At 44.2% G+C, this 26,839-nt stretch overlaps 1 protein-coding gene across 1 annotated transcript in view; it reads left to right on the top strand.

Moving 5' to 3' along the window:
- The window catches only part of ATP2B2 (ATPase plasma membrane Ca2+ transporting 2), a 1,801,891-nt gene that overhangs the window by 1,651,430 nt on the left and 123,622 nt on the right, over window positions 1–26,839 (top strand). The window contains exons 18-19 of the mRNA XM_029600768.1: window positions 12,548–12,727; window positions 18,367–18,454. Of these exons, the coding sequence (XP_029456628.1) occupies window positions 12,548–12,727; window positions 18,367–18,454 (268 nt within the window). The remainder of the gene's footprint in view (window positions 1–12,547; window positions 12,728–18,366; window positions 18,455–26,839) is intronic.

Consider the following 26,839-nt stretch of genomic DNA (forward strand, 5'->3'; position numbering starts at 1 on the left):
TTGCTCATACCATCCTCATATACAAGTCCATTTCTAACACCCACGATAAGGCACATCGGCTCTTTCATTCCCCAAGCTACTTACACTATAACAACGAAAGCAGCAGTTTCAGTCCTACAGGCAATGAAGGAGACTTGGGATTGCAGCAATACTTGAAAATCTTTGAAAAAGAAAACATGTTTAATGTAAAAGCAGCACATGTCTTAAGTCTTTACCATGGCTCATATGCACAGAATTTAAATTTTATTTTTTTTATAGTTACTCTTTATTAATTTTTCCTTTTGCATCAAGAATCGACTTGACATTTGAATAATGGTGTACAAATTACAAAGAAAATAGAATATATAGGAACCCATATTGTTCCATAACATCAAAACTAAACAATACACAAAAATGCCCTGCCCAAAAAAAAAAAAAAGAATTTAAAAAAATTTACAGTATGTCTGGATTAAAATGTGGTTTTTTTCCCCTCTGAATTCTTAATAATATTCTAATTTAACACAATCAGAACACAAGCACTGTACAAATTTTTCACCATCATACATCAATGACGCTCTGTTGTTCAAGTTAAAAAGACACTCAATCAGCTAACAGATGACAATATGAGCAAGACCAGATAAGAGTACTGTGGGACTTTCATCACTACTAAAGCTTTCTTCAAATTATTGAAGGATCCAATTATATGTCCTTCTCCACTCCCTCACAAACAGCATTGGAAACCAGTGAAACTAATTTACAGTTTTTAAGGACAAGGTTTCCCTCTCTTGAACCCACCTACTCCTTCCTTTAAGTTGATTCATAAAGTGCATAGATAGGGGATTAGAAAAATCCATTAGAAAGTGATTTTAAAACTATGAAAAAAAGCACATCAAAGAAGCAAGACAATATAACTGGTTTCTCCTACACAGGGGATCTAGGAGGCTCACTGGTAATAGTGGCTATTAAGATCAGGCTATGATGATAGAATCTAGCCAGCAACTGAGTCTATCTGGCAGGTTGCAAGTTTTGTAATAAGTAGAATTCCTAAGGGAACTGCAGACCTTTACACAGGGGAACTAGGATGCTGTGGCAACACAAGTGGCTGCTGGCTGAAGAGTTGTGGAACTTTGTGTTTAGGCATGGGAGAGGATGCGGAGTTCAAAGATGGAAGATAAAAACCACCGACCTGGATAGGGAGAAATCATACAGGCGGTCACATTCTGTGACTGGCAGGTGGGACATATCCTTAGTAATGTGGATGGAATAACAGGGCATATTGGATGGCCTTTTTCTGTCATCAGCTACTATGTTGCTATGTTCCCTAGCAGCATTGGCACATGAGAGGAAATGTATACTAATAGGACATCACTCTATTCCCTTTAAATTAGTGGGAACTCAAAGCAGTGTCCTTGCACTCAAGATTACTGCCTCCTCTCTATTAAGGACATTTTTATATCAAGGACAAAATATCTGGTCATTTTACCCATCAAGAAACACACTGTATTGTAAATCAAAAAAAAAAAAAAAGAACCTATACCCCATCCTTGGAGAATGTCAGACACTTTATCTATGTCATTTAAAAACATAATGAATCTTTAAAAGTGTTTGTCAAGTGCAGCATCAAATATTTATAAAGCAGTGAAGCACTGATGAGGACTGTTGATTGGTAATTATTGCCCTGACTCCACAAAACTCAGTACAGCTGCTGAAATGAATGTCAGACCGCAGCATATCCTAAAACCTTACTATTCATCTTTTGATGAAAAGAAATGAGCAATATTGATAAACATTGCAGCTGACACATTAGCAGTCATTCAGTACAAATACATCTACATAATCATTCTGTGCTTTTCTTTACTGGAAGATATCTCAGAAAGCACTCAGCAACAATAAGAGACATTTTCTTGTAAACATGCCTTTGGTTGGCATAGTGTTAGATTTGTTTTAAAGTAAATATCTGCCACTCCACATTTGAGAAGATTTAGCAAAGATCAAAGTAGTATTATGGGAATTGTCAACCAGTGAATAAAAGAGAGGTTTTGCTGATGTGACAGAATCATTCAGAGAGTATATGGAAGCTGAGACTTCTAAGAATCCTACCTTAGTATCATGAAACATCAGGCAATTTTAATTTTAACAGCTCCAACAGATTTGTGCAGCAGAGTCATATCTACTATTTTAATCAAGTAGTTGAGCATGCCTGCACAGTTGTGTGAGGTTCCTGTTCCTGACCATTTTAAAGCCCATTGAGTTGCAGGCGCAGCACAATTTACAATTTACAAGCTAGCATGTGAATTAAAGGTTGGCTTCATGTAAAATAAACTCTTCTTTCTCATTGAACCCCTGGGATCAGGAAGGACAAGACTGCAAACCATCTGTTAAAGCTGAGTTCTAGGCAGCAGACCTGAAAAGGGTGGGATAGATAATGATATGAAGATGGTATGATTTTACTGTTTGTTGGTATTAAACAGCTGGATTCAGCCACTTTACATTGGTCCAGATATCTGACTGATTATTTGGACATACTTAACCAAAGTCTCATCTAACAACAAATCTTTGATTGCTCTACTTATGAAATGCATAAGGGAAAATCAACTAAAATGAGCTGTGTGGGTTCCCAGAGGTTCTAGAATACAGCATAAAGCCCTATTTAGAAAAAAGGAAACTCTATTCAGTTCTTCAGAGTGAAACATTCTTATTGGTAAAGTGCAGGGCCGGTGCAAGGGTATTAGGTGCCTTATGCTACACTTACAGCTGCTACCTTCCCCCCTTCATCACACTCTCCCCACACACAATTAAAAATAATGCATTTATAACAATAGATTTTACATGAACAAGAACAATTAGAGTACCTGTTACACTAATGCGTGAAAATGTGGACCCCTTGCCCGAGGAGGGAGTTGGCACTACCTGAGAGGGCGAACTCTCGCAGGTCCTCTCTGTCAGGAGGCGAGGCTGACCGATGCAGGGGCCGGCTGGAGCTTCATCAATACCAACCCCGTTCCCCACGGGTTGAGCCTTTGGGTGTGTGGGGCCGGCTGGTCTTAGGTGGGCCCCCGTGAAGACTGTAGAAAGGTCGATGTTCAGTCCGATGTCGAAAGCCTGAGGGTCGCCAATAGGCGGTCCAAGGTCAGAAGCCAGAGTCGTCGGAAGTCGGTCCAGAGTCAGAAGCCAGAAGAGTGGTCGGAAGCTGGTCCAGAGTCAGAAGCCAGAAGAGTGGTTGGAAGCTGGTCCAGAGTCAGAAGCCAGAAGATCCGTCCAAGGGAGAAGGAGAAGGGGCTGGAACCGGGCAGGGAGACAGGAGCAGGTATGAGGAAGGCAGGAAGCGGAGCACAGGATCAGAAACTCAGGAAGAGGGAATGCTGAAGCAAGCACGGCATCAGAATGAAGCCAAACAGACCTGTTGCCAAGTCAGGGAGGAGCAGGTGAAGCAGGCCTAAATAGGCCAGAAGCGATGATATCATCAGAGGGTGCCACCAGATATTTCCCACGCTTGTCCCTTTAAGAGGGATCCCTGTTTGCGTGCGCCTAGGGGGCGGGCCCAGCCGGCCGGGAGGACGGTGGCGTTCGGTGGGCCTGCGGCAGTCCGGCTTTACTAGAGGAGGGCCCAGGGCGTCCGGGAGAGGCACTGAGGCAGGCGACCGACTGCGCACAGTCGAGGGCCGCGGCAAGCGGGGGTGGCGCGGCCGGCGTACAGTAAGCGCAACAGTACCATATCCAATACATAATACAATAGACCTAATACCAATTCCAAGGGTCTTTTTTAACTTTTTTGCAATTCTTTACAGCAGTGCATGTAAATAAATATAATATACATGTTGTAAGCCACCCATCTTGACCCTTGTCTGGTCCTGGACTCCGCTATATTGCCTACTCCCGGAGACCCTCACCTAAGTCCTGCCAGCTCTGGCACCTAAAGCTCAACCTGAGCGGAATGAGGGCTGGCATAGGTAAAAACCTCCAACCAGTCTCTGCCTTGCCAGGCTCTGCCTGCTGATGGTGAGAACCTGCAGGGCTCTTCCCTGCAGGCAGAGCCAATCTCATCCCAACCTAAGGGTCCACAGACATAATAACACTGTATAGGTACACAGAAGATACAGTCGCTGCTGTTTGGAGTTTGCAGTCTAGTTAAGATACACCAATGAAACAAAAAATTCATGAAATTTATGTATTTCATTAAACATGGTTAAAATTGTCAAGGCTATAATCAGGAATTGTCAAGGCTATGATCAAGGTTTAAAATCAACCTAAAAAAGGTAGAGTTTTAGGAAAGATTTTAACATGGCCAGAGATAGACACAATGCACCAACTCAGGAAAAGAGTTCTAGGCATACAGAAAGGTACAAAATGCAGTCAGGAGCTGATGATGGAAGATAAGAGCAACTTGCCCAATGAATACAAGCCAAGAGGAAGAATGTAGAAGGATATGAGAGGGGAAATGAGGAGATGCAGAGAGAAGACACTTGTAGGTGAATAAGAGAAATGTGATTTGTATGCAAAAACAGATGGGGAGTTAATGTAATATATTATTGATGTCAGATAAAGACTAAATGGTCCATCCAGTCTGCGCAACAGGCTGCTTATGATTATAACTGCTGCTCTGTGCAGTTTACCCCCTTGCCTTCTGTCAAGGGTAGTAACTGCTGGTGCATGCAGGTTGCCCCCATGCATCCTTGTCTTCATTTCCAACCTCTAACCCTTTGTTATCCACAGTGTTTATCCCATGCTGTTTTGAATTCATTTATTGTTTTCATCCTCACCACCTCTTCCGGGAGAGCATTTCAGCCATTCACCACCCTCTCTGTGAAGAAATATTTCCTGAATTTGGCTCTGAGTCATCTTCCCTGAAGTTTCATTTTGTGACCTCCTAGTTCTGCAATTTCCCTTCCAACAAAAAAGGTTTGAAGTTTGAGCACCATTAAAACATTTCAGGTATCTGGTCTGTATCATATCTCCTCTGCACCTCCTCTCTTCCAGGGGAAAAATATTTAGATCCTTCCGCCTCTTCACATAAGTCTTCCGAGACATACCCCACACCATTTGGTCACCCTTCTTTGGATCGCCTCTATCCGGTCTCTGGAGACCGTATCTTTTTTGAGATACGGTCTTTAGAACTGAACACAGGATTTCAGGTGAGGCCTCACCAAGAACCTGTATGAGGGTGTTATCACCTCCTTTTTCTTACTGGTTATTCCTCTCTTTATGCAGCCCAGCATCCTTCTGCCTTTAGCTATCACCTTGTCACATTGCTTTGCTGCCTTCAGATTGTCAGATACTATCACCCTAAGGTCCCTCTCCCACTCCATGCACATTAGTCTTTCACCACACATCACATACAGCTCTTTTGGATTACTGCACCCTAGATACATGACTCTGTACTTCTTGGCATTGAATCCTAGCTGCCAAATCTGCGACCACTCTTTAAGCTTTCTTAAATTACTTTTCATTCTCCCTACTCTTTCAGGTATGTCTACTCTGTTGTAGATCTTAGTATCATTAGCAAATAGACATATTTTCCTTGTATCCCTTCCACAATGTCCCTCACAAAGAAATTGAATGGATCTGGTCCCAAAATCTATCCTTTTGGCACTCCACTTAACACTGTTCTGTCTTCAGGGTAGGTTCAATTTATCATTATATACTTTCTTCTGTCAATGGAGAATGGTAGGTCATGCAGTTGAATTTTGAATAGACTATAGTGAAAATATATAGCTTAGTGGCAGACCTGTGAGGAGCAAGTTACAATGGTGCATGGTTTTCTTTCTTTTCTCAATTACAAAATGTTAAGGTCTTTATGAAATATTTTCCTTACAATTCCTAGTTAAGCTTGGAGGCTGTTAAATGCCTTAAAGCAGGGCTTCCCAGATGAGATAAATTTTCATATACTGAGCCTCCATGGTATGCTAATTTATTTCATGCATTTTCATTGTGGATACTCTGAAAACCCAACAGGCTGTGGGGTCCCCAGGAAAGGTTTGAGAAGCCCTACCTTAAAGGACTCTCTGGAAACGTTAATGGTATTAATGTCAGCCAAATTAGATTAAACAGATCAAAGTATCTTGCAAAGCATAGAATGATGGAGAGGATAGCAAACTGGGAGAAGAAATATTCCATAATCTGTACTTGAAGCTTGATGTTTTCTGTGGCTGATTCCAACTATGCTTAACTAGAGATGCAGGAAACCTAACCAGGTTTTATAAATCTGTATGTAACTCAGATGTTTCTTTCTTACTCGCTGAGGTAGATCTTCAAAAAATACGCGTGCGCGAACAAAAGTACACCAGATTTTATAAGATACGTGCGTAGCCGCGCGTATCTTTATAAAATCCGGGGTCAGCGCGCACAAGGCTGCGCAAAATCGGCAGCCTGCGTGCGCCGAGCCACGCAGCCTGCCTCCGTTCCCTCCGAGGCCGCTCCGAAATCAGAGCGGCCTCGGAGGGAACTTTCCTTCTGCGTCCCCCCACCTTCCCCTCCCTTCCCCTATCTACCCCACCCCCCAGCCCTACCTAAATCCCCTCCCTACCTTTGTTGGGCAAGTTACGCCTGCTTGAAGCAGGCGTAACTTGCGCGCGCCACCCTGGCATCCCCCGGCACAGGCCGCAGTGCCGGGGGACTCGGGACCGCCCTCCCGGCCCGCCCCCAAACCGTCACCACGCCCCCCGGACCCACCCTGGACCGCCCCTGCCCCAGACACGCCCCATCCCGCCCCTTTTAGGAAGCCCTGGGACTTACACACATCCTGGGGCTTTGCGCGCACCAGTGGCCTATGCAAAATAGGCGTGCCGGTGTGCGAGTGGCCTGCGTGCGTAAATCCGGGAGGATTTACGCATGCAGGGGGGTAGATTTTCAAAGGGGTACGTGCGTACCCCCCGAAAACCTACCCCAAACCCCCCCTGCGCGCGCCGAGCCTATTTTGCATAGGCTTGGCGGAGTGCGCAAGCCCCGGGACGCGTGTAAGGCTTGCATGGAGGGGCGTGTCAGGGACGTGTTGGGGGCGTGCCGCGAGTGACGCGGCGTTTCGGGGGCAGGGGTCGTGAGTGACGCTGTGTTTCGGGGGCGGGTCTGGGGGCATGGCGCCGGCCTGGGGGCGTGGTCGAGGCCTCCGGACCAGCCCCCGGGTCGGGTGATGGCGCGCCAGCAGATTTACGCATGCTTTCCGCAAGCATAAATCTGCCAACAAAGGTAGGGGGGGGTTTAGATAGGTCCGGGGGGGTGGGTTAGGTAGGGGAAGGGAGGGGAAGGTGAGGGGAGGCGGAAGGAAAGTTCCCTCCGAGGCCGCTCCGATTTCGGAGCGGCCTCGGAGGGAACAGGCAGCGCACGCTGGGCTCGGCGCGCGCAGGTTGCACAAATATGCACCCCCTTGCGCGCGCCGACCCCGGATTTTATAAGATACATGCGGCTACGTGCGTATCTTATAAAACCAGCGTACTTTTGTTCGCGCATGGTGCACGAACAAAAGTACGCCCGCGCGTACATTTATAAAATCTACCCCAGGGGTTTTAAAATCTACCCCATAATGAACAACCAGTTCTTTCAGTTAAGCTTGGAGAGCTCATGTTGTATTCTTATAGGGGTATATTGTCAACTGTTAAAGAGTGATGAATACAACAAACTCAACATGAGGAAAATTAAATGTCACAACACATCTTGCTTCATTTCTTCATTGCAGAAACTAGAATATCCCTGCATTGTAGCAAAATGTGATATATTAGTTGCCTTTAAAAAGACTGTAACTGAGGATCAAAGAGAAACCAGTTAACCAATGCATGTGCCAAGGGAACCTTTTACACACTTGATTAACAGGTCATCAAAATCTATAATTTGTTACTAAGGCAGATCATGTGGTGATTTGTAATATTCTTTTGGGTGATTGTAATGTCCATAAACGTGCAAAAGTGAAAGTTGGGCCAAGGTGCGGAAACACTGTAAACCAAAATCTAGCAACAATGCAGGTGGTAACCTGCCTCATCCACAAATAGATCCTTTACAAACTAGTCCTGGCAAACGGAAATGTTTTTTTGGGTATTGCTTACATGATTATATACATTTATTTTTTGTCTTGTTAAAAAATATATTTGTGGCTCAGCTTGTTGGCTCTATGGCAGTGCTAAATGATGCCATGTGGGAGACCTGATTCAATTCCCAATTCTGTCGTCTGCTCTTTGTGCCAACAGGGGCTGGAAATAGTGTAGCCACAGTGTTAGGGGAAGGGAAGCTCAGCGATCACATAACAGTGATACATACGAGTGAATATTCAAAACATTTATGCAGTTAAAATCGGCTTTTAACTACATAATTATTGCTATTTAAAATCTTCCCTTTTGTCCAAGTACATTTTGTCTGAACAAAATTGCTGTGCAGACAAAATTTAACCGGACAAAAGGGGGTCAGGTTAAAGGAATGCCAGGAGTGGACTTTGAATTTAGGTAAATAGCATGATATTATTCAGCACTATCCGGCTAAATTTGTTCAGATAACACCATTTGCATAAATAGCTGAAATAAATCTGACTGCACAGATTTTTATATTGTCGTTTTTATCCAGATATTCAGCCGCACTCTTTGTCCAGATAAAACCTGCTAAATATCTGGAGAAAGTTAAGTGGACAACCTTTGCTGCTTACGATGACTTGGCTAGATATGAGGGGAAAGAGGAATGCCCTTTTTAATGGGGCTTATGCATTAACCGCTAGATTTATCAAAATGCTATAAATATATTGGAAATAGTGCCCACAATAAAAAAAGGGGTGTGGTTAGGCTTTTTACCCTAGTTATTCTTCTCATCCATTATAATGACTACAAATCTTTAGTGATGTCAGTATTACTATGAATAACTCAGAATGTTTCTGTAATACCCCCCCCCCCCGAACAGCCCATACAAAACCCAGCCTGATTCAAACTGCCCCTCTACAGTAGTAAATATATAGAGAGTGTCAGACTGACTCTATACAGAGTGCACTCCTTCTCTCTCTCCTTCTCTTCCCATGTGCTAAAAATACTTTCGGCATAACGCAAAGCCCTATCCCAAAATGATAAATGACCCTGTAAAATTTCTTACTGAGAAAGTTTTTAGCGTGCTTCTGTATAAAACGTTTTGGCATGCATATTATAAACAATTTAGGGAACAATATTTAAAAGCTTTTACCCCAGTAAAGGTATGCTTGTTGGCATAAAATCGGGATTTGAAAATTGCCTTCCCTCAATAAATGTGGATAAAAGTCTATGCCACTGGATGACAACACATGTACGTTTAGCCACACTGAAAGTGGGCAGTGCTGAAGAAGGATTGGGGTGGGCACAGAAAAGTGCATGCAGGGATTTCATTTTGAAATTCAAATCTATACTTTAGGGTTCATATTTGCATCTGTTCCACTGCAGGGGCAAAATAAGGAGGTCATTTGTATCCATGATGTGAGCACTGGCCTGAAACGTAGCTTGTAGGATCTTGGGGTACAAGCTCTTTGTGGGCTCTGATTATTGCTGTTTTAATGTACATACTGAAACACCACTTAAAGGGCTAAGAACTAAATTTTGGTGTGTATTCAAAATATCCTCCATGAACACTATTAGCATACACACTAACCCATAAAACTAGCTCCTAAGTGCTAATAGTGGCTTGTGCTAAATGGTGTGTACATGTAGGACTGCTCATGCATCTAGACCATAGGAGAGAAGGTGAAAAAAGAGAAGAGACTTGCAGGAGAGTAAAAATCAAACCAAAGGTACAGTCTCAGAGGTCTACCAAGGAGAAGAAGAACTGGCATCAGATGGTAGGGATGTGAATTATTTTTCTAACAAATTGAAATATCGTATGATATTTCTAAATTCATTAGAAATCGGTTAAAAGGGAGGGCTGTGACGTCAGCGAGTGGAATGGCAGCTTGAGCTCCCGTCCACCACAAGCTTTTATTGCTAAAATCGCCAGCCATCCCCACTCCAACGAGGAACTAAGCAGTGATCCGAAATTGCTATAGCCCAACGGCATGTATCAGAAGAAGAGGGGACCTGATTTACGCCGATTCTCCTATTTAAAAGCAAGTGGAGATACTGAAGGCCCCGGCAGCGGGATGGGCCAAGAAATGGCAGCCTTGTCGGAAGATGATTCAGACTCCCAAATAGAAGAGCAGGGCACCTCAGTGTCCGATGTGCCTACACGAGTGGAATTTAGACGATGGTTCAGCAAGCTCCGGAAAGACATGAAGGAGAACAGAAAAGAGTTGCTTGAGCGGATGGCTGAATTGAAAGAAATCGGTTAAAAGAAAGAAACGATCGATTTTACCCCCAATTTTTCATAAAAATCATTATTCGGGTTAGTGCGCGCTAACAAAAAAAAACGTTTATTTTTGTTACTTTTTGTTATTTTTTGCTATTTTTCTTAGTGCACGCTAACTCCCGTTAGCACGCACTAACCAAAAAAAATGATTTTTCACTAAAAAAAAAAAATGGGGAAACACGGGAAAACGATTTGATCCCGAAAGCGGGAACGATCGGGCACCCGATTCACATCCCTATCAGATGGTGCCTCAGCCAGCCCTGGCACAACCATCTCATTGATGCCAAAGAAGGAAATCTAATGGCATCTGCCATTCCCCCTACTGTGAGCATTCTTTAGTGTGTTGGGGGGGGGGATGGGGGGCCCATTGATAGTTGTTTATACTGAAACCTCAGAATGCCTGCAGTTGTCTTTGGACATCTACAACAGCAATGGCCACATTGAGGCTACTGACAACACCAACATATGCCACATCCCCGGAAGTTATTCACACCCTCCTCATGCTTGCCACACAGGAACAGCCATCTCAGATAGTCAATAACCTAAAGGTAGGCTGGAGAGGGGTGTCCAACCTTGGTGGGAAGAGGCTGCCTTCTGACCAACATTCCTAATTTCTGCTCAATTTATTCCCCTAGTGACTTATGGCTGTACTGCTCCAGCTTTATTTCCACTGCAGTATCTCTCTTTGAGACTGTTTATGCAATCTGAGATCATGCAGGACAAAAAGCACATACACTGCAATGTTTGAGCACAATTATGGCATTCAATTGCATCTTGTGGGATGGGCTTTTATTTACCAGCACACGCTTCCCCGGGACAGCATTTAATGACTCTGTCCTGGCCCGCCCCCCCCCCCCCCCTGCCCCACCCTTCCCTGCTCTAAGTCTGCCCCTTTTCTTTGGCTGAAAGCCACGATGCTGGCATTAGCCAACATTTCGCCTAATGGCTGCCAGTGATTTATCCACCGTGAAGAAGTGTGGACAATTGTAGCGACTAAAAAAATTGCTTTGAAACAGCCATTGGGCGAACGTTGGCTAACGTTGGCATCGGGGCTTTCACAACTTCTAGGAACTTAACTATGTGGCTGAAGGATTTGAGTTGATACATTGCGACAACAAGATAAGTTTTTTGTTTTTTTTTAATTCTAGTAATGGACAATTGAATATGCAGCCTAATAGCAGCTGGCTTAACAGCTATTTGATTTAAAATTTGAGATCACATACAATGACCACATGACAAGTTACTTTTTGGGGCAGATTTTCAAAGGGTTACATGCGTAACTTACATGCGTAACCCTGAAAATCTGTCCCTGTGCGCACTGAGCCTATTTTGCATAGGCTCGGCAACGCGCACAAGCCCCGGGACATGCATATGGGGCGGGAAGGGGGCGGAGAATGGTTGGGTGCCAGTCCGGGGGGCGGGACCGAGGCCTCCAGCACAGCAGCTGTGCCGGGGGTTTGCGCACCGGCACTTGGCCGGCGTGCGTAAGTTATGCCTGCCCAGAGGCAGGCATAAATCACTAAATAAAGGTGGGGGGGATTTAGGTAGGGCTGGGGGGTGGGTTAGATAGGGGAAGGGAGGGGAAGGTGGAGGGGGCGGAAGGAAAGTTCCCTCTGAGGCCGCTCCGATTTTGGAGCAGCCTTGGAGGGAACAGGGAAAGCCATCAGGGCTCCCCTAGGGCTCAGTACGCACAAGGTGCACAAGTGTGCACCCCCTTGCGCGCGCCAACCCCAGATTTTATAACATCCACGCAGCTGCATGCGCATGTTATAAAATCGGGCGTAGATTTGTGTGCGCTGGGCTGCGAACACAAATCTACGCCCACGCGCATGTTATAAAATGAATAATTAAAAAAGAAATTTTGGAAATTGAATACATAAGATTTTTGATGACAGAGATGAAATACAAGAATTAAAAGTGGAGGTTTTTCAAGACCTGTGACTGAATTACCCATTGATATGCTTGTTGTATTCCACAGAGAAAAATGCATACATGGTTCTGAGGTCTTTTTCCTCCCTTTTCAAAGTATTCCTTGATGAATATTAATTCAGTTTTGAAGAAGTTGTGAAAGCAATTTATAATTTTCGTTTACCTTTTAATACATACATGCTGATGTTTTTTCAGACTAGTTTAGTGTGCATACTAGCATTAGCATATAGACTCCTAATCTCTCTTTTTTTGTATCATGATTTTGACTTATTGCTCTAGAATTCAATGAAGAAACCAGATTGTAGGAATATATTGTGGACTGATTTTGAAACCAGAACTAATTTATTTGTTGTGCTTTTTTTTGCAGGTCCCAGAAGCCATAAGGAAATGCCAGCGTGCCGGCATCACTGTGCGCATGGTCACGGGAGACAATATCAATACAGCTCGTGCCATCGCAATAAAGTGTGGAATTATTCATCCAGGGGAAGACTTCCTCTGCATAGAAGGAAAAGAATTTAACAGAAGGATCCGAAATGAGAAGGGAGAGGTGAGCTGTGTTTTCTTTTGATTTTGATTGGATTTTTTTTTATATTTATCATTGTAACATGCTTTGTTGTTTGTGATGAGAAGTGTATATTCACATTTTTACTAAATGAAGAAATAAACGCATAATCTAGTATACATGCATTCACATCAGAATGATGAACTAAACAAAGTAAAGTCTAAATGGGTCCAGGTGAGGATATCCAATCAAAATGCATTGATGAAATAATTCTTGAATAGCTGTATAAAAAGGGACCATAGAAAGAAATGCAAATACATGATAAATAACATGCAGTTAGAATCTAGAAATTTTATCCATCAAACCTACAAAACTAAAGTCAGGTTAAGTAAAAAGACCTGAGGAAAAGAGTGCAAGCCAACACATCAGAGATTAGCAATACCACATTTCTCTATGCTTCTGAGATTTTCCCTATATAAAACAACGAGTTCTATTTTTTTTTTTTTTTTTTTAGAGGTTGTAGGTTTTGTCAGAGCAATGCTGGCTACTGGAGATGTGTATCTTTTTGTTTTTTCGTTTCGTGGTTTGGTTTGGGCCACTCATGGATAATTTTGTTTTTTCTGCGGTTTGGGATTTTTTTTTTTCGTAGTTCCTGAATCTTGTGTTAGTGCACACTAACTCCCCTTTGTGCGCACTAAAACAAAATACAAAGTTTTCTGAAACTTTGGAAAAACTGTGTTCATTTTAAAGTGCTCCTGAAATTGAAATTGCCTAATTCGTTTAAAATGAATGTACATCTCTACTGGCTAGTAGGAAGTAAGAGTTGAGTCCTCCAGCCATCTCAGCTTTGGGCATGTTTGGGAGATTCTGGGGGTGAAAGTGTAAGTGATATTTAAATTTGTTTTTAGGAGGAGTGGAAGGGAGAATCATGGAGCTGTGGCGGGGTGAATATTTCTTAAATTTAACTTCAGAACAGGTGGAAGGGGAGAATTGGGGGGCTATGAGGATTATTTCTTTAAGTTGACATTGGGGCAGATGGGAAATAGGATCACAGAGACCTGATTTTCACTTAATTTTGGATCAGGATGGGAAGAGGGAGGCAGAGCTCTCCAACTTGTGGGATGGTTCTAATAACGGTAGAACTTAGTGAGTGCTAGGCAGCTAAATTTAGGCAACAGTTTAGAAATAAGGCAGAGTAACCTAAATCTAAGGGGCTATATTTTAGCACTAATATTAAGAGAATTTTCAATCAGAAACAAAGGTCCAGGGAGGATAACTTTAAAATGAGTGAACACTCACCCATCTGCATTCATATGTGGGCACAAGCATACATGTGCTAGTATTTGGTATCGATTGTGCACATGAATATACACTATACAAAATACGTCTCTTCATGTATATGTGTGCCCCTAATTGTAAGCACTTGCACAAAGAAATGATATTAGCATATTTTCCTTAGCATTTGTCAGCCTTTACACACGCAGGTCAGCAATAATTTGTAACATGTGCGTGTGCAGAAAATGACCAGTTTTACAAATTAGTCTACCAGTTTGCCCAGTCAATCTCTAGGCATCAAAACCATCCTAGTTATTCAGCCTGCACTCTCCCCAATTTACTGAGACCCTTCACCCAGTCAGTAAACAGTTATAAAGTGGGCTATTCTGACTTACACCTGATAAATAGCAGAAGTAAATGAGCACAGATACCAGCTGTACATGTGCTGCTAGCACTGGTTGTAAAATAGCAACTTATGGGGCCGATTTTAATTCCTACGTGCGGGGTACATTTGTGCGCGCTTCCCAGTGCGCACAAATGTACACCTGATTTTATAAGATGCGTGCGCTGCCGCATGCGTGTTATAAAATCCGGGGTCGGCGCACACAAGGGGGTGCACACATCTGCACCTTGCACGCACCGAGCCCAAGGGGAGCCCCGATGGCTTTCCCCGTTCCCTCCAAGGCCGCTCCGAAATCGGAGCGGCCTTGGAGGGAACTTTTTTTTAGCTCCCCCCCACCTTTCCCTCCCTTCTCCTAACCCACCCCCCAGCCCTACCTAAATCCCCCCCTACCTTATTTCTTCCAGTTATGCCTGCCTCTGGAAGCCGTAACATTGCGCGCGCCGGCCGGCTACCGGCACGCCAACCCCCGGGGCTTCCAAAAATGGGCAGCCTGTGCCGGGGGTTGCCTGCCTCTTTGATCACAAAATTCATCAAAAGCAGGTTTGCCATGGGTACAAAGTATGGCCCTGATGCAATAAAGTGTGATCAGTTGTGCATGCGTTTTTGTGCATGCAACTTTACTGCCAGTGTAGCAAGGAGATTAGTATACAAAAAACTGCACACAAATTATTGCTCCTTAATAAAATTCCCATGTTAATAAAAGCATTAGCTATTACTCTTCAATGCAAAGAGGATGAAAACTCATATTTTCTTAACACTGGGAATTTAACTCCTGGTCCAAGGTGGAGTAAAGTTTCTTTGGCTAATGTTAGTCTACGAGGCTGAACCCGGATTTTGTGAAATGGGGCTTCTGTACTCATTATTTATGAGTATAAAACATGATTTGTTTGCATTGTGATTTGTGTTTCTAAAAGCTCTGTGCTCAAAATGTGAGCATAAAAGTGGTCCTCACAAAACGGTAACTTTAAAACCGGCACACAGGCACACATTTGCTTGCTTGCATCGACCTGCAGTCAGGGTTGCGACTATTTTATAACTTGCACGTGTATATGCATGCATGTTATAAAATAGACTGGCCGGGCGCACGTGTGCCAAATTTTAAGTGGGTGCGCAAGGGTATGGGATTTTAAAAGGAGCGCGTGCTCAAGCCATTCCCAGTTTACCAGTTCGTCCACCTGTTCACCCAGTTAACAGCTAGGGCCTCCAACTCCCCCTTGTTTGATAGCCTACACTCCCCCAGTTACCTCTTACCCTTTAAAACCCTCAGAAACGGCTTGATCCTTTTAGTTTATGGCTTACACATCATCCATAGCAGAAGTAAAGTTACGCAGCAGGGACCCTTGACACATGTCGGGGTGTGTAAGTATTTATCCGCGCATCTCTTGGCCAGGCCCCAATACGCCCATGCCCCGCCCCACCCAGATCACACCTACACCCTGCCCCTTTTTGAAAATTTTTTAGATGTGTGCACACGTATCTGGGTGCTTTTCAAAATTCGGTCGGCGCTCACAAGCCCGACTTATTCACACATGCCACAATTGATGCTCACGCCAGGCTTTTAAAATTCACCTTAAAGCACGAATTAGGAGCATAAATTGTGTATGAAAAAAATTGTGCACACAAAACATGATTTGTAGGACTTACTTTCCTAAATTGGGATTTATGTGCGCAAGTTGGTATATTTTAAAACATGTTCCTCAAGGAAATTGCCAGTTTAACCAATTGGTCCACCAGTTCACCCAGTCCTTCTCCAGGTTATCAAGATGATCCTGGTTCTTCAGCCTGAACTCCTCCCCATTCATCCAGATCTCCTACCCAGTCAGTACTACACCATAACATATCTAATTTCTTTTATACCAGATAATTAGCAGATTTTAAAATATACAAGTATATACTTGTATAAAAATATACAAGTTGGCAAATTTATGTGCATATGTGTCTTTTAAGATAGCAACATGTGCATAAATGTTGGTCTCACCCTGGAATACAACTAGAATGCCCTATTTTTACATGCATAAATGTGCGTGCGAAAGTGAAAATATGCATGTATTTTGAACTTTTATAAAATACAGAACATGCGAGGCTACTTATGCGTGTAACGTTTTGAAAATTCATCCCTTAGTGTTTATAACTTACTGTATAAATGGTATACTCTAGCTTACAGCTTCCCAAACCTCTCCTTGTGATGCATAATCAGCCAGGTTTTCAGGATATCCATAATGAAGATGCAGGAGACAAATATGCATACACTGGGGTAGATTTTTAAAGTTGTGCGCGGGCGTAGATTTGTTCGCGCAACCCGGCATGAACAAATCTATGCCCGATTTTATAACATGCGTGCACTGCCACGTGCATGTTATAAAATCCAGGGTCGGCGCATGCAGGGCCAAGCAGCTTGCCTCCATTCCCTCCGAGACCGTTCCGAAATCGGAGCGGCCTCGGAGGCAACTTTTTTTCTGGCCCCCCCCCCCCACCTTCCCCTCCCTTCCCTTACCTAACCCACCCCCCAGCCCTAACTAAATTCCCCCCCTATCTTTGTTCAGAAAGTTACGCCTGCCATATTCATTGTGGATATCCTGAAAACTCAACTGGATGTGGGGTAACCAAAACAGATTTGAGAAGCCCTGCGCTAGCCTTAACAGAGAAAGCTGCATATTATTATTCTTGTTTGATTCCTTTTTTTTATGAAATTGAAAATAAAAAGCTTATATGTTAGAATAAAGGGACTGTACTTCATGAGGTCCCTATTCAGACAAAGTCCAGCTAGCAAAGTTAGCCAGAGAAACTTATCTGGCTAAGTATGGAGGTATATTCAATATTGAATCTACACTACTGAATATAGCAACTATCTTAAAGTTAGCCGCCTAACTTTAGCCTCCTAACTTTAGCACAGCTGTTTTGCCTGATTGGACAGCTGGCTAAGTCATCTGGTCAACTGTGAATATCCTCCCAGTTACACCCCTGGAACACCCTGAACTTAGGCCAGGATTCATCATTCTGTGCGGAATGATGATGCCTGTGCTAAAGGGGGCGGGGCGAAGGAGGGGGTGGGCGGGCAATAGCACTCAGCCGATCGCACCACGGTGGTGCGATTTCACCTGCCATGGTGTGGCTGGCTGCAGGCTATTGTGGGCATAGCACCACCGTAAAAGGTGGTGCTATTCCCCATGCTACTGCCGGCGATAATGTTCGAAACATTATCGCCGGCATCGGTGCTGCCGCCAACTCCTCCCTAACTCCGCCCTGACTCCTCCCCTCCCCTAATTTTAATGTTACCACTGCGAAAAGGCCCGTTTTGCGTGCGATAAGAGCTTTTTCACATGCGATAGGGCCTTATCGCTTGTATTAGGCCCTAAAGCATGCGATGCCATTAGAAAATAACCCCCTTAGCTGACTAAATTCTATCTGGTTATCTTATTAGCTGGCTAAAATTTAGCCAGATAAATGCACAAATATACATATAGCTAGGTAACTTCTGAATTAGCCAGCTAAATGCTTTTGAATATGGACCTCCATATGTCCAGATAAATGAAGCTTGACCGATGTGCTGCAAATGCGCTGTAGAGAGCAGCTCTACCGCGCATGCGCGGGCGAGCACATCGGTCAGAGCTTGCCTGTAACAAAAATGGCGCTGGAAGGAGCAGTAGCAGCGGTGGCGGCGGCGCGCACGCGAGGGAGGGAGGGACCTCCCCCGGATATCTTCCGTTTGTGCCATCCGAAGGGGTTGTGAATGAGCTGAGAGAGGGGGAGTGACTGAGAGGAGGGGGGAGTGACTGAGGGGAGGGGGGGGGGGAGCGACTGAGGAGAGGAGGGAGGGAGGAGAGAGGGAGGGGAGGGGGAAGGGGGGAGGGAGGGAGGGAGAGTAGAGGAGGAGGGGAGAATGAGGGGGAGGGGGAAGGAAATGGACCAAAAAAAAACATTTTAATGTAGCCCGTTATTACGGGTTTAACGGCTAGTATGTCCAGATTATATGGTAATTACAATAGTTTTCTTATTTACTTTCTAGATTGAGCAAGAAAGAATTGACAAGATCTGGCCAAAGCTTCGAGTGCTGGCTCGTTCATCTCCTACTGACAAACATACTTTGGTAAAAGGTATGTAATTTTTGTACAGTTCTTAAAATTTCACAAGGGTGAAAGGTGTCATCTCCATTGAAATTAGTGTAATCAAGTTGCATACAGTGCAGCATATCTCTAGGTTTCTCCACAGTTTTAATGATGTTAAAATCTACCACAAACAACTAAACTAGATCTAGTCCCTAGGAATGTTTGTATTAGACACAAAATTAAAAAAAAAAAAAAAAAAAGCCTTATGAAACAGAAACCTTGATTTCAATTCTTGCTTCTCACTGGAATATAAAGGTATAGGTCTTCTGAAGCTTGTTTATTAGACTGCAGAATAGGCATGCAAAAGGGCTAGTAATGCATCAAATATGTTTCCAAAGATATAAGTTAAGCCTCTTAAGTTGGCCAGTGAAATGCAGATGTCTAAAAAAAAAAAATAACCTTGAAATAGGATAAACTGAGCTAATTTTCAGTGTCTTAGATGCCTTCATCAGACATGTGATTACTAAATTACTGCACAAAGTATTTAAGTGTCTATTTAGGCACCCCATTTTGGTATTTAATCTGATATTCAAATAGAGCTTTAGAAATGTAATGCTGATTTCAAAATTGGTCCTTTGTTTTCTTGTGCACAAACTTTCTCATAAAACACTGCTTATCTTAGACTAATTAGCCCTAGAGTCAATTGAATGTCCGTGGAATTTCAAATACTTCATTTTAACTTCTGTGCTAGTTTTGAATCTTAACTTCTTAGTCCTGTGAAGTGCACCTAAATCACGTAGGGTCACAGATGCGAGCTCTGCCACTTTCTGATATAGTTGACAGCAAGGTGGGCTCGCAAAAAAAAAATAATTTGTGACATGTTCAAGTTTCAAAAGAACTCATGCAGGAGATGTTCCTTTCTGCAGCTGAATGCTATCCAGAATTCAGGGAAATTTTATGTTCCATTAACTTAATTCAGAGTGCCCAGTTCTATTCTTCCTGGAACAAATTTCTCTTCAGGAAATATGAATCTACACAGTACCAGTTGGAATCAAGTCTTATGATACAGTGCACCAACGGACATGAACAACAAATTTGAAACTGCGCTCATTAGAAAGACTTTATAAAGCACAGTTCTCAAAATGTGCCCCCTTAATTCTTTAAATGGAAAAGAAAGAGATGCTCAGGTTGAAGTTCACAAAATGATGTTTTTAAAATAACTTTTTGTTGTTTCACTGGCTGTTGCATAGTGCCACACTCATACTCTCATGCTTTGTTTATCTGGAATTTGGTTCATAGGAGTTGACATTTGATGCAGAATTAGTCCAAATGCGTGGTAGAACAAGTTTCCATTGCAAGTTTCTTTATAATGCATAGCAGCTGATTCAGCCTGAGGGGGTATACTGTACTAACAAAATGTACACTAATCAACTGATTGTGAGGCAAGGTATACAATCTCTTATTTTTATTTTTTTAATGAAAAATGGGGGCAGTTTATATGATGAGAGACATACTGGGGTAGATTTTCAAAGGGTTATGTGTGTAATATACGCGCGTAACCCCGAAAACTTACCCCTACGCGCGCCGAGCCTATTTTGCATAGGCTCAGCGGCACGCACAAGCCCCGGGATGCGGATATGTCCCGGGGCTTTCAAAAATGGGTGGTCCTGGGGTGGGGCAGGGGGCGGGGCGGCAGTCTGGGGGCGGTTCTGAGTCCTTCGGCACAGCGGCTGTGCCAGAGGTTCGCGCGCCGGCAGCCGGCTGGCATATGCAAAGTTACACCTGCCAGAGGCAGGTGTAACTTTGCGCTGACCCCGGATTTTATAAAATGCAGGCAGCAGCACACGCATGTTATAACAATGGGTGTACATTTCTGCGCGCCGGATAGTGAGCACAAATGTACCCCGCGCGCATAGGATTTAAAATCGGCCCCACTTTGGGGCCGATTTTAAAAGGGTTACGCGCGTAACCCTTTTAAAACCCTCCTGCGCGCCGAGTCTATTTTGCATAGGCTTGGCGACATGCGCAAGCCCCGGGACGCGCGTATGTCCCTTGGCTTGAAAAAGGGGACAGGGCGGGGGCGGGGCGGGGCCGAAGCCTCCAGGCACAGTGGCCATTTGCTGCTGTGCCCAGGATTGCGGGCCGGCTGTCGCCGGCACGCACAACCTTCGCCTGCCCAGAGGCAGGCGCAGCTTAAAAGTTAACGGTAAGGGGTGGGGGTTAGGTAGGGCTAGGGGGCAGGTTAGGTTGGGGAAAGGAGGTCAAGGTGGGGGAGCGGAAGGAAAGTTCCATACGAGGCCGCTCCGATTTCGGAGCGGCCTCGGAGGGAACAGAGGAAGGCTGCGTGGCTCAGCGCACGCAAGTTGCACAATTGTGCACCCCCTTGCGTGCGCTGACCCTGGATTTTATAACATGTGCGCGGCTGCACGCACATGTTATAAAATCGGGCGTAGATTTGTGCGCGCCGGGTTGCGCGCACAAATCTACGCCCGCACTTAGTTTTTAAAATCTGGCCCTTTATGTTTAACTAGAGGGAAAGATGAATGATACTATTTCTTTCGTGTCTGTTGAGAAGTGAGTGTTGCTGTAGTGCATTTGCAGCCTTAATCAGTTTTAGCCTTAGGGAAAGTAATTTTCAAATAGCCCACACAGGACTAAAGTCTCTGGGTATAGGTTCTGCCCACAGACTTTAGACCAAATTTTCAAAGTGGACTTATACACTTAAATGTAACTACTAATGTAGCTATTTTCAAAAGCCATTTACTTGAGTAAAGTGCACTGATGTGAGTAAATCGTATGGGCAATTCAAAGGCATATATTGTAGCAATTTTCAAAAGCCCACTTACTTTTACTCAAGTAAAATCCAGTTTTACTTGTTGTGGAGCGCCAGGAGAGCGGTCCCACTTACCAAGAGATGTGTGTTCTTGGGCCACGGCTCGACCCCAGAGGAACTCCGAAGAGGTGCCGCGGTAGGCGAAGCATGCCCAAGTATGGGCTGAACAGGAGCGAGGCTGGACTGAAGACTGGAGATACTGACCCTCCTCCGGACCTGCACGCTTTGGAAGACCAACAACGCAATGGTAGTCTTATGAACAGTCCTCTGACAGTTCCAAGCCCTTTCGGACCTGCCGCAGGGTATGGGAAGAAGCGGCAGGCCAGATGGAGGCCAGGGCAGTGAAGACCGGAACATGGAGATTCAGACGAGACTCAGGAACAAGGTACTTGGACGCACAGACGAGACTCAGGAACAGACGTAGACTCACAAATGAGGTACTTGGCTTTCAGAAGACTCAGGAGCAGGATGCAAGGCTTTCAGAAGACTCAGGAGCGAGGTACAAGGCTTGCATCATGAAGCACCCTACTCAGCCCGCCCGTGGGGCTGGTTGCGGACCACGACATGGCTTGCCACGGAGTACCAAGCTTACAGAAGACTCAGGAACAAGGTACAAGGCTTGCATCATGAAGCGCCCTACTCAGCCCGCCCATGGGGCTGGTTGCGGACCACGACATGGCTTGCCACGGAGTACCAAGCTTTCAGAAGACTCAGGAACAAGGTATAAGGCTTGCATCATGAAGCGCCCTAGTCAGCCCACCCGTGGGGCTGGTCGCGGACCACGACATGGCTTGCCGCGGGGTACCAAGCTTACAGAAGACTCAGGAACAAGGTACTTGGCTTTCAGAAGACTCAGGAACAAGGTACAAGGCTTGCATCATGAAGCACCCTACTCAGCCCGCCCGTGGGGCTGGTCGCGGACCATGACATGACTTGCCGTGGGGTACCAAAGAAGACTCAGGAACGAGGAACCAGGGGTTCAGGAGAGCAAGACAGAGTCATGTACTACAGGATCAGGAGGAGCAACATCAGAGCTGGGTCACGAACATCAGGAACAAACATCTGGACTGGAACATGGACTAGGATCAAAAGACAGACCTCAGGGCTGGATCAAGAACATCAGGTAGGCATCTGGACTGGAACGTGGCCATCAAGACAGGACGAGGAGCTCCAACAAAGAACAAGAAACACAGGACCTTGAAGAAGTGCTGGAACAAGGACAACTCCTGGACAGCAGGATCCCAGGAGTGATCAACTCCTTGCGAAGGCAAAGCTGGAATGGACGCTGAGCCCTTTTGTAGGGCTGAAGAGGACAACGCCCAGGGAGGGGTCAGCAGGGGGCCACACCTGGTTGGCCCTTGAAAAGGAGGAGAGAGGCACGCGCCTTAGGAGAGCTGGATGAAGAGAGGCAGGATCGTTGGTGGCGTTCCCAGCCACGTGGAAGGCCCAAGAAGAAGCGGGCAGGCAGCTGGAGCAGCCCTGCCATGGAGCTGAAGGTAAGGAGAGATGGCAGGCTGCAGGAGCGGCTTCTAGCCGCGAAGACTGAAGCAGAAAGGCAGGAACAGAAGAAGGGCTGGCTGCAGGAAGAACAGAGAGCCGCAGGCACCGGCAGGGACGGCCTCCCTTACAGCCAAGGTCCCGGGTTGAAGCAGGCACCGGCAGGGATGGTCTCCCTGTCGGCTGAAGACCCCGGGAGAGTTGTAGCATGTCGGGGGAGAGCCGGAGCGGCAGCGGAGGTTCCAGCCGCAGTGGAGAGCTCCCGGCGGCCCGACCCTGCTGCACAGGACCGGAGGCAACCGGGGAGGAGCCCGGTGATGGCGGCAGACCCGCCGCGAAGAGAAAGATGCCAGCGGCCCGACCGGTCGCATAAGGTAAGGAGCCTGCCCGCGCTCCTCGCGGGCAGGACCGCAACATTACTTGAGTAAATGCTTTTTAAAATCGGGCCCTAAGTTATACCTGCTCCCAAACCGGTGTCACTTTGTGAATGTAGATTTATGTACATACTTTTGAAAATTGAAAGTATGCATATAAATCCTTTCCCCACCCCATCTCCAACCCCCCACCCCCCAGAATGCCTGTTGTGAGTACATAAGAGTAATCACGTAATCAAGTTATGTGTATACTTTTACATGCACTGGCCCCTGGTTGATTTTCAGAGGTGATTTACACACGTAAATCAGGTTTTATGCACATAAATAATTTTGAAAATCAACTCCATAGTGTTCCTGAGCATCCTCTTGATTCAGTAGTGCTCTAGCTGTGTCTTCATTTAGAAAGGATCATGTTGTATTATTACAGGTCATTAAAAAAATGTAAAGACTTTCTGAATCGCTACCATTTGCAGATGAATTTGGCCTTATGGACAGAATTTGTGGAATTATTTTTGTCATATTTCAGGGAGTTTGTCCGGTGAAAGAATACAACATTTCAGACAGCATTAAAAACAATCAGTAAGGGTCATATTGCTATGGGACCAATATATATTCAGTCATGCAATTGGGATATATTCAATTATTCACCAGAATTGGCCAATTCCAGTGCATAGTTATCTATGTATAAGGTCATTATGAATGCAATTAATCTATATAGATTAAGCAGTTGATAATGAACATGGAACCAGTGGTTTCTCTCTATCTTATTTTTTAGTTTCTATTCATTAGCAGGCACAGCTGAGAACAGTCCAGTTCCAATTCAGTCTCTTCTTTTACGGGATACTGTATCCTGTTAGTAGCATTGCTAGTGAGAGCTCATTTGTGCTCCCAAGAAGTGAAACCTGAGGTCTCACTTATTGATGCCTGTGATCTGACTTGCAGGTGGAACAGAGTTTCCTTGTAATGAAATGGGAGATACACCTGCTGACTAATATTCTCTGTAATGCTATACAGAGAGGATCTGATCACACAGCTGCCTGATAGGGTGAGACATGTGAGCTGTTTCATTTTAAGATATGTATGAGCTCTTCTCATCTTTAAATGTAAAAATGCCTCTAAGTCAGGTGATATGACTTTATGCAAGTCCACAGAAACATACAGTTTATTGCAGCCCCCTTTAGCTTTTCGTTCATACTTCATTATGTCTTGCTTATTAAAAGTGAAAAGAAAAATTGGTTTTATTTTTTTCAATTCCCAGGATTTCTCCAAAACATAAAAAACAGTTGGCTTCTTTTTGAAGATACAAGAAGGAATATACCAGGGTTAATTTTAATTATTGGGCCACTACAGTCCAATTCTCAGAATCAAATGTATTATAGTCACTGTAGACATGGTGAGAATGGACCATGTCCATTGTCCAAAATCGAAAAAAAATGAAAGAATAAATAGTTTCTATCCTTGCATAGTTATAGTACAGGATGATATTCAAAAGCAATTTAGATGGATAAGTTATCCATCTAAAAGGCTAGTTTTGCTATGTTAGCCACTTACCCAGCTAAATTATAGCCAGATAAATATTTATCCAGATTATAATGTAGTTGGACAAAAAAGAGGCATTCCGAGGGCATTTCTGTGAAGGGTTTAGTTATCCAGCTAACTTAGCCAACATTTAGTGATTTTTGGCTAGATTAGCCAGATAACTTGCTACATATCTGGATATCTTCAAAAGATATCCGGGTAAGTAACAAGTAGTGCTTTAAAAAAAAAAAAAAAAGGAAGCTGTGTTTTATGGTGCCAAGAGTGGGTAAATGCATACCCTGCTCCCAATGCAGATTTTTAGAGTTCAGGGGGATGGGGGGAGGGTCTGAGGGGTGCAGCACACCAATGTAAGCCCATGGGGGTTTGGAGGGACTGGTGGAAGCAGCAGATTCTAAATAGACTGAACCAGAGATGGGGGTGTGGAGAGGGAGCAACAGCTGATTAGGGGATGTTGAGATCCCGGCTCAGCAGGGAAAATATCCTAAATTGGAGGGGTAAGGCCGAGAATAGGCCCATAGCCACTTCACTACAGCTTCTATTTATTTATTTTTTTGAGCACTACTTACCTAGATATCTTTTGAAGATATCAGGATATGTAGCAAGTTGTCCAGCCACACAAGACCAGATAACGTTAAAACCTAAACAGCGGTATTCAATCATAGCCAGTTTGATTTTTAAGTTATCCGGCTATATTTAGCCAGATAACTTTAAGTAAATATATTCAGTGGGTCGTTTATCCCAATGAGTTTACAGTTCAAATCCAGCTAACTTTAGCTGGATAACTTATCTACTAACCATCCTACAGAAGATGATCCTCAGTATAGTATAAGGAATTAAGAGAGGGAGATGTATCCCAGTGAAAGATACAGTCTGAATGGTCATTACCACCCCATGACAGGTAATCGTAGACAGTATTGCAACCTTTGGCAGACAACCAGTGGAAGTGCACTGAAAACGCTGGAAGATGGAGTATTAAATTTAAAAAGTGGACAAAGTTAAAAAGGGCAATTTTCAAAAGCCATGAACCCAGGTAAATTATTTGAAAAGTGCCCACACTTTGCCTGGGTAAAAGTATGTACGGGAATCAGCAGCAAATATACTTTTACACAGGGAGGTGGGGTTAAGTTGGAGGAGGCAACAACACATGTAATTTTGCATTTTCAAACCTATATACATTGTTTTCCACAGAAAAAGTGCTCATGCAAAACAGGTAGAAATCTGTGTGAGTACTTTTTCCTGAATCAAATTTCAAAAGGGAAAGTATGCTTGTACGTTCCCTTAGAAACTGGTGGAAAAGTCCGGAATAAGTACCCATGGATTGTGCACCAATGTGAATAGTTTTGAAAATTGCTCCCCAAAACAGTGTCCTATCAGTATTCAGTAATCACATTTTACTGTGGGAGATATGCAATACAGAGTTAAAAAGGAAGTGTGCAGAAATTGTTCTGGTTGCCTTATCCCTTCTTTTACAAAAGAGAGAAACAATTCAGACCTCCAAGGTCCTAGTTGCTAACAGCAATGTTATCTCACGTTGCACAGTGGTACATGAAAGTTGGAACTTCCCTGAGTTTGCTGCTGTAATTCCTGATCAGTTATGTCTGACAAAGTACAACACAGGAGGGTGTGTTGACTTTGGTCAAAAGGAGCTCATGGAACAATGCATCACAGAAAACTGGGAGTTCTGGTACATATAGTAAAGACAATAATCTAATTTATGGGAAACAAATAATCTCAACAGAAACAGGGTCTTGTAAATGTCTTAGCATTCAGCTTGAAACTGTAAAGAAGCACAAACCAGAATTTTCTGTTGCTTCATGAATGTGCCAGTGATTTTATTTTATCCTCGGATCACTGCACTATGGGTCTTGCAAGGCCCTGATCTCAAAGCAGTTTATTTAAAAAAAATTGATCTCCCCTTGGCAGGTCTGCAGCTTTCATTGCCTGTCTCTCTCTCTCAGAATTCACTCTCCTGCTCTCTCTCGCTCTCTCTCTCTCTTTCTGCACTCACTGGCTCTGCCACTCAGCTCGTGCTCTCTCCCTGGCCCACTGGCTCTGTCACTCAGCTCATGCTCTCTCCATGGCCTAGTATTTTTTCTCCCTCTGTCCATCTTTCTTTTTGTTCTGTGTATGACTAAAGGCTTCTTTTTAAAAGGAGGCACTAAGACAGGCTGGCATATAGGCTCTGAAAAT

Source organism: Rhinatrema bivittatum, chromosome 4 (genome assembly GCF_901001135.1).
Source record: "Rhinatrema bivittatum chromosome 4, aRhiBiv1.1, whole genome shotgun sequence".
Classification (NCBI taxonomy): Eukaryota; Metazoa; Chordata; class Amphibia; order Gymnophiona; family Rhinatrematidae; genus Rhinatrema; species Rhinatrema bivittatum.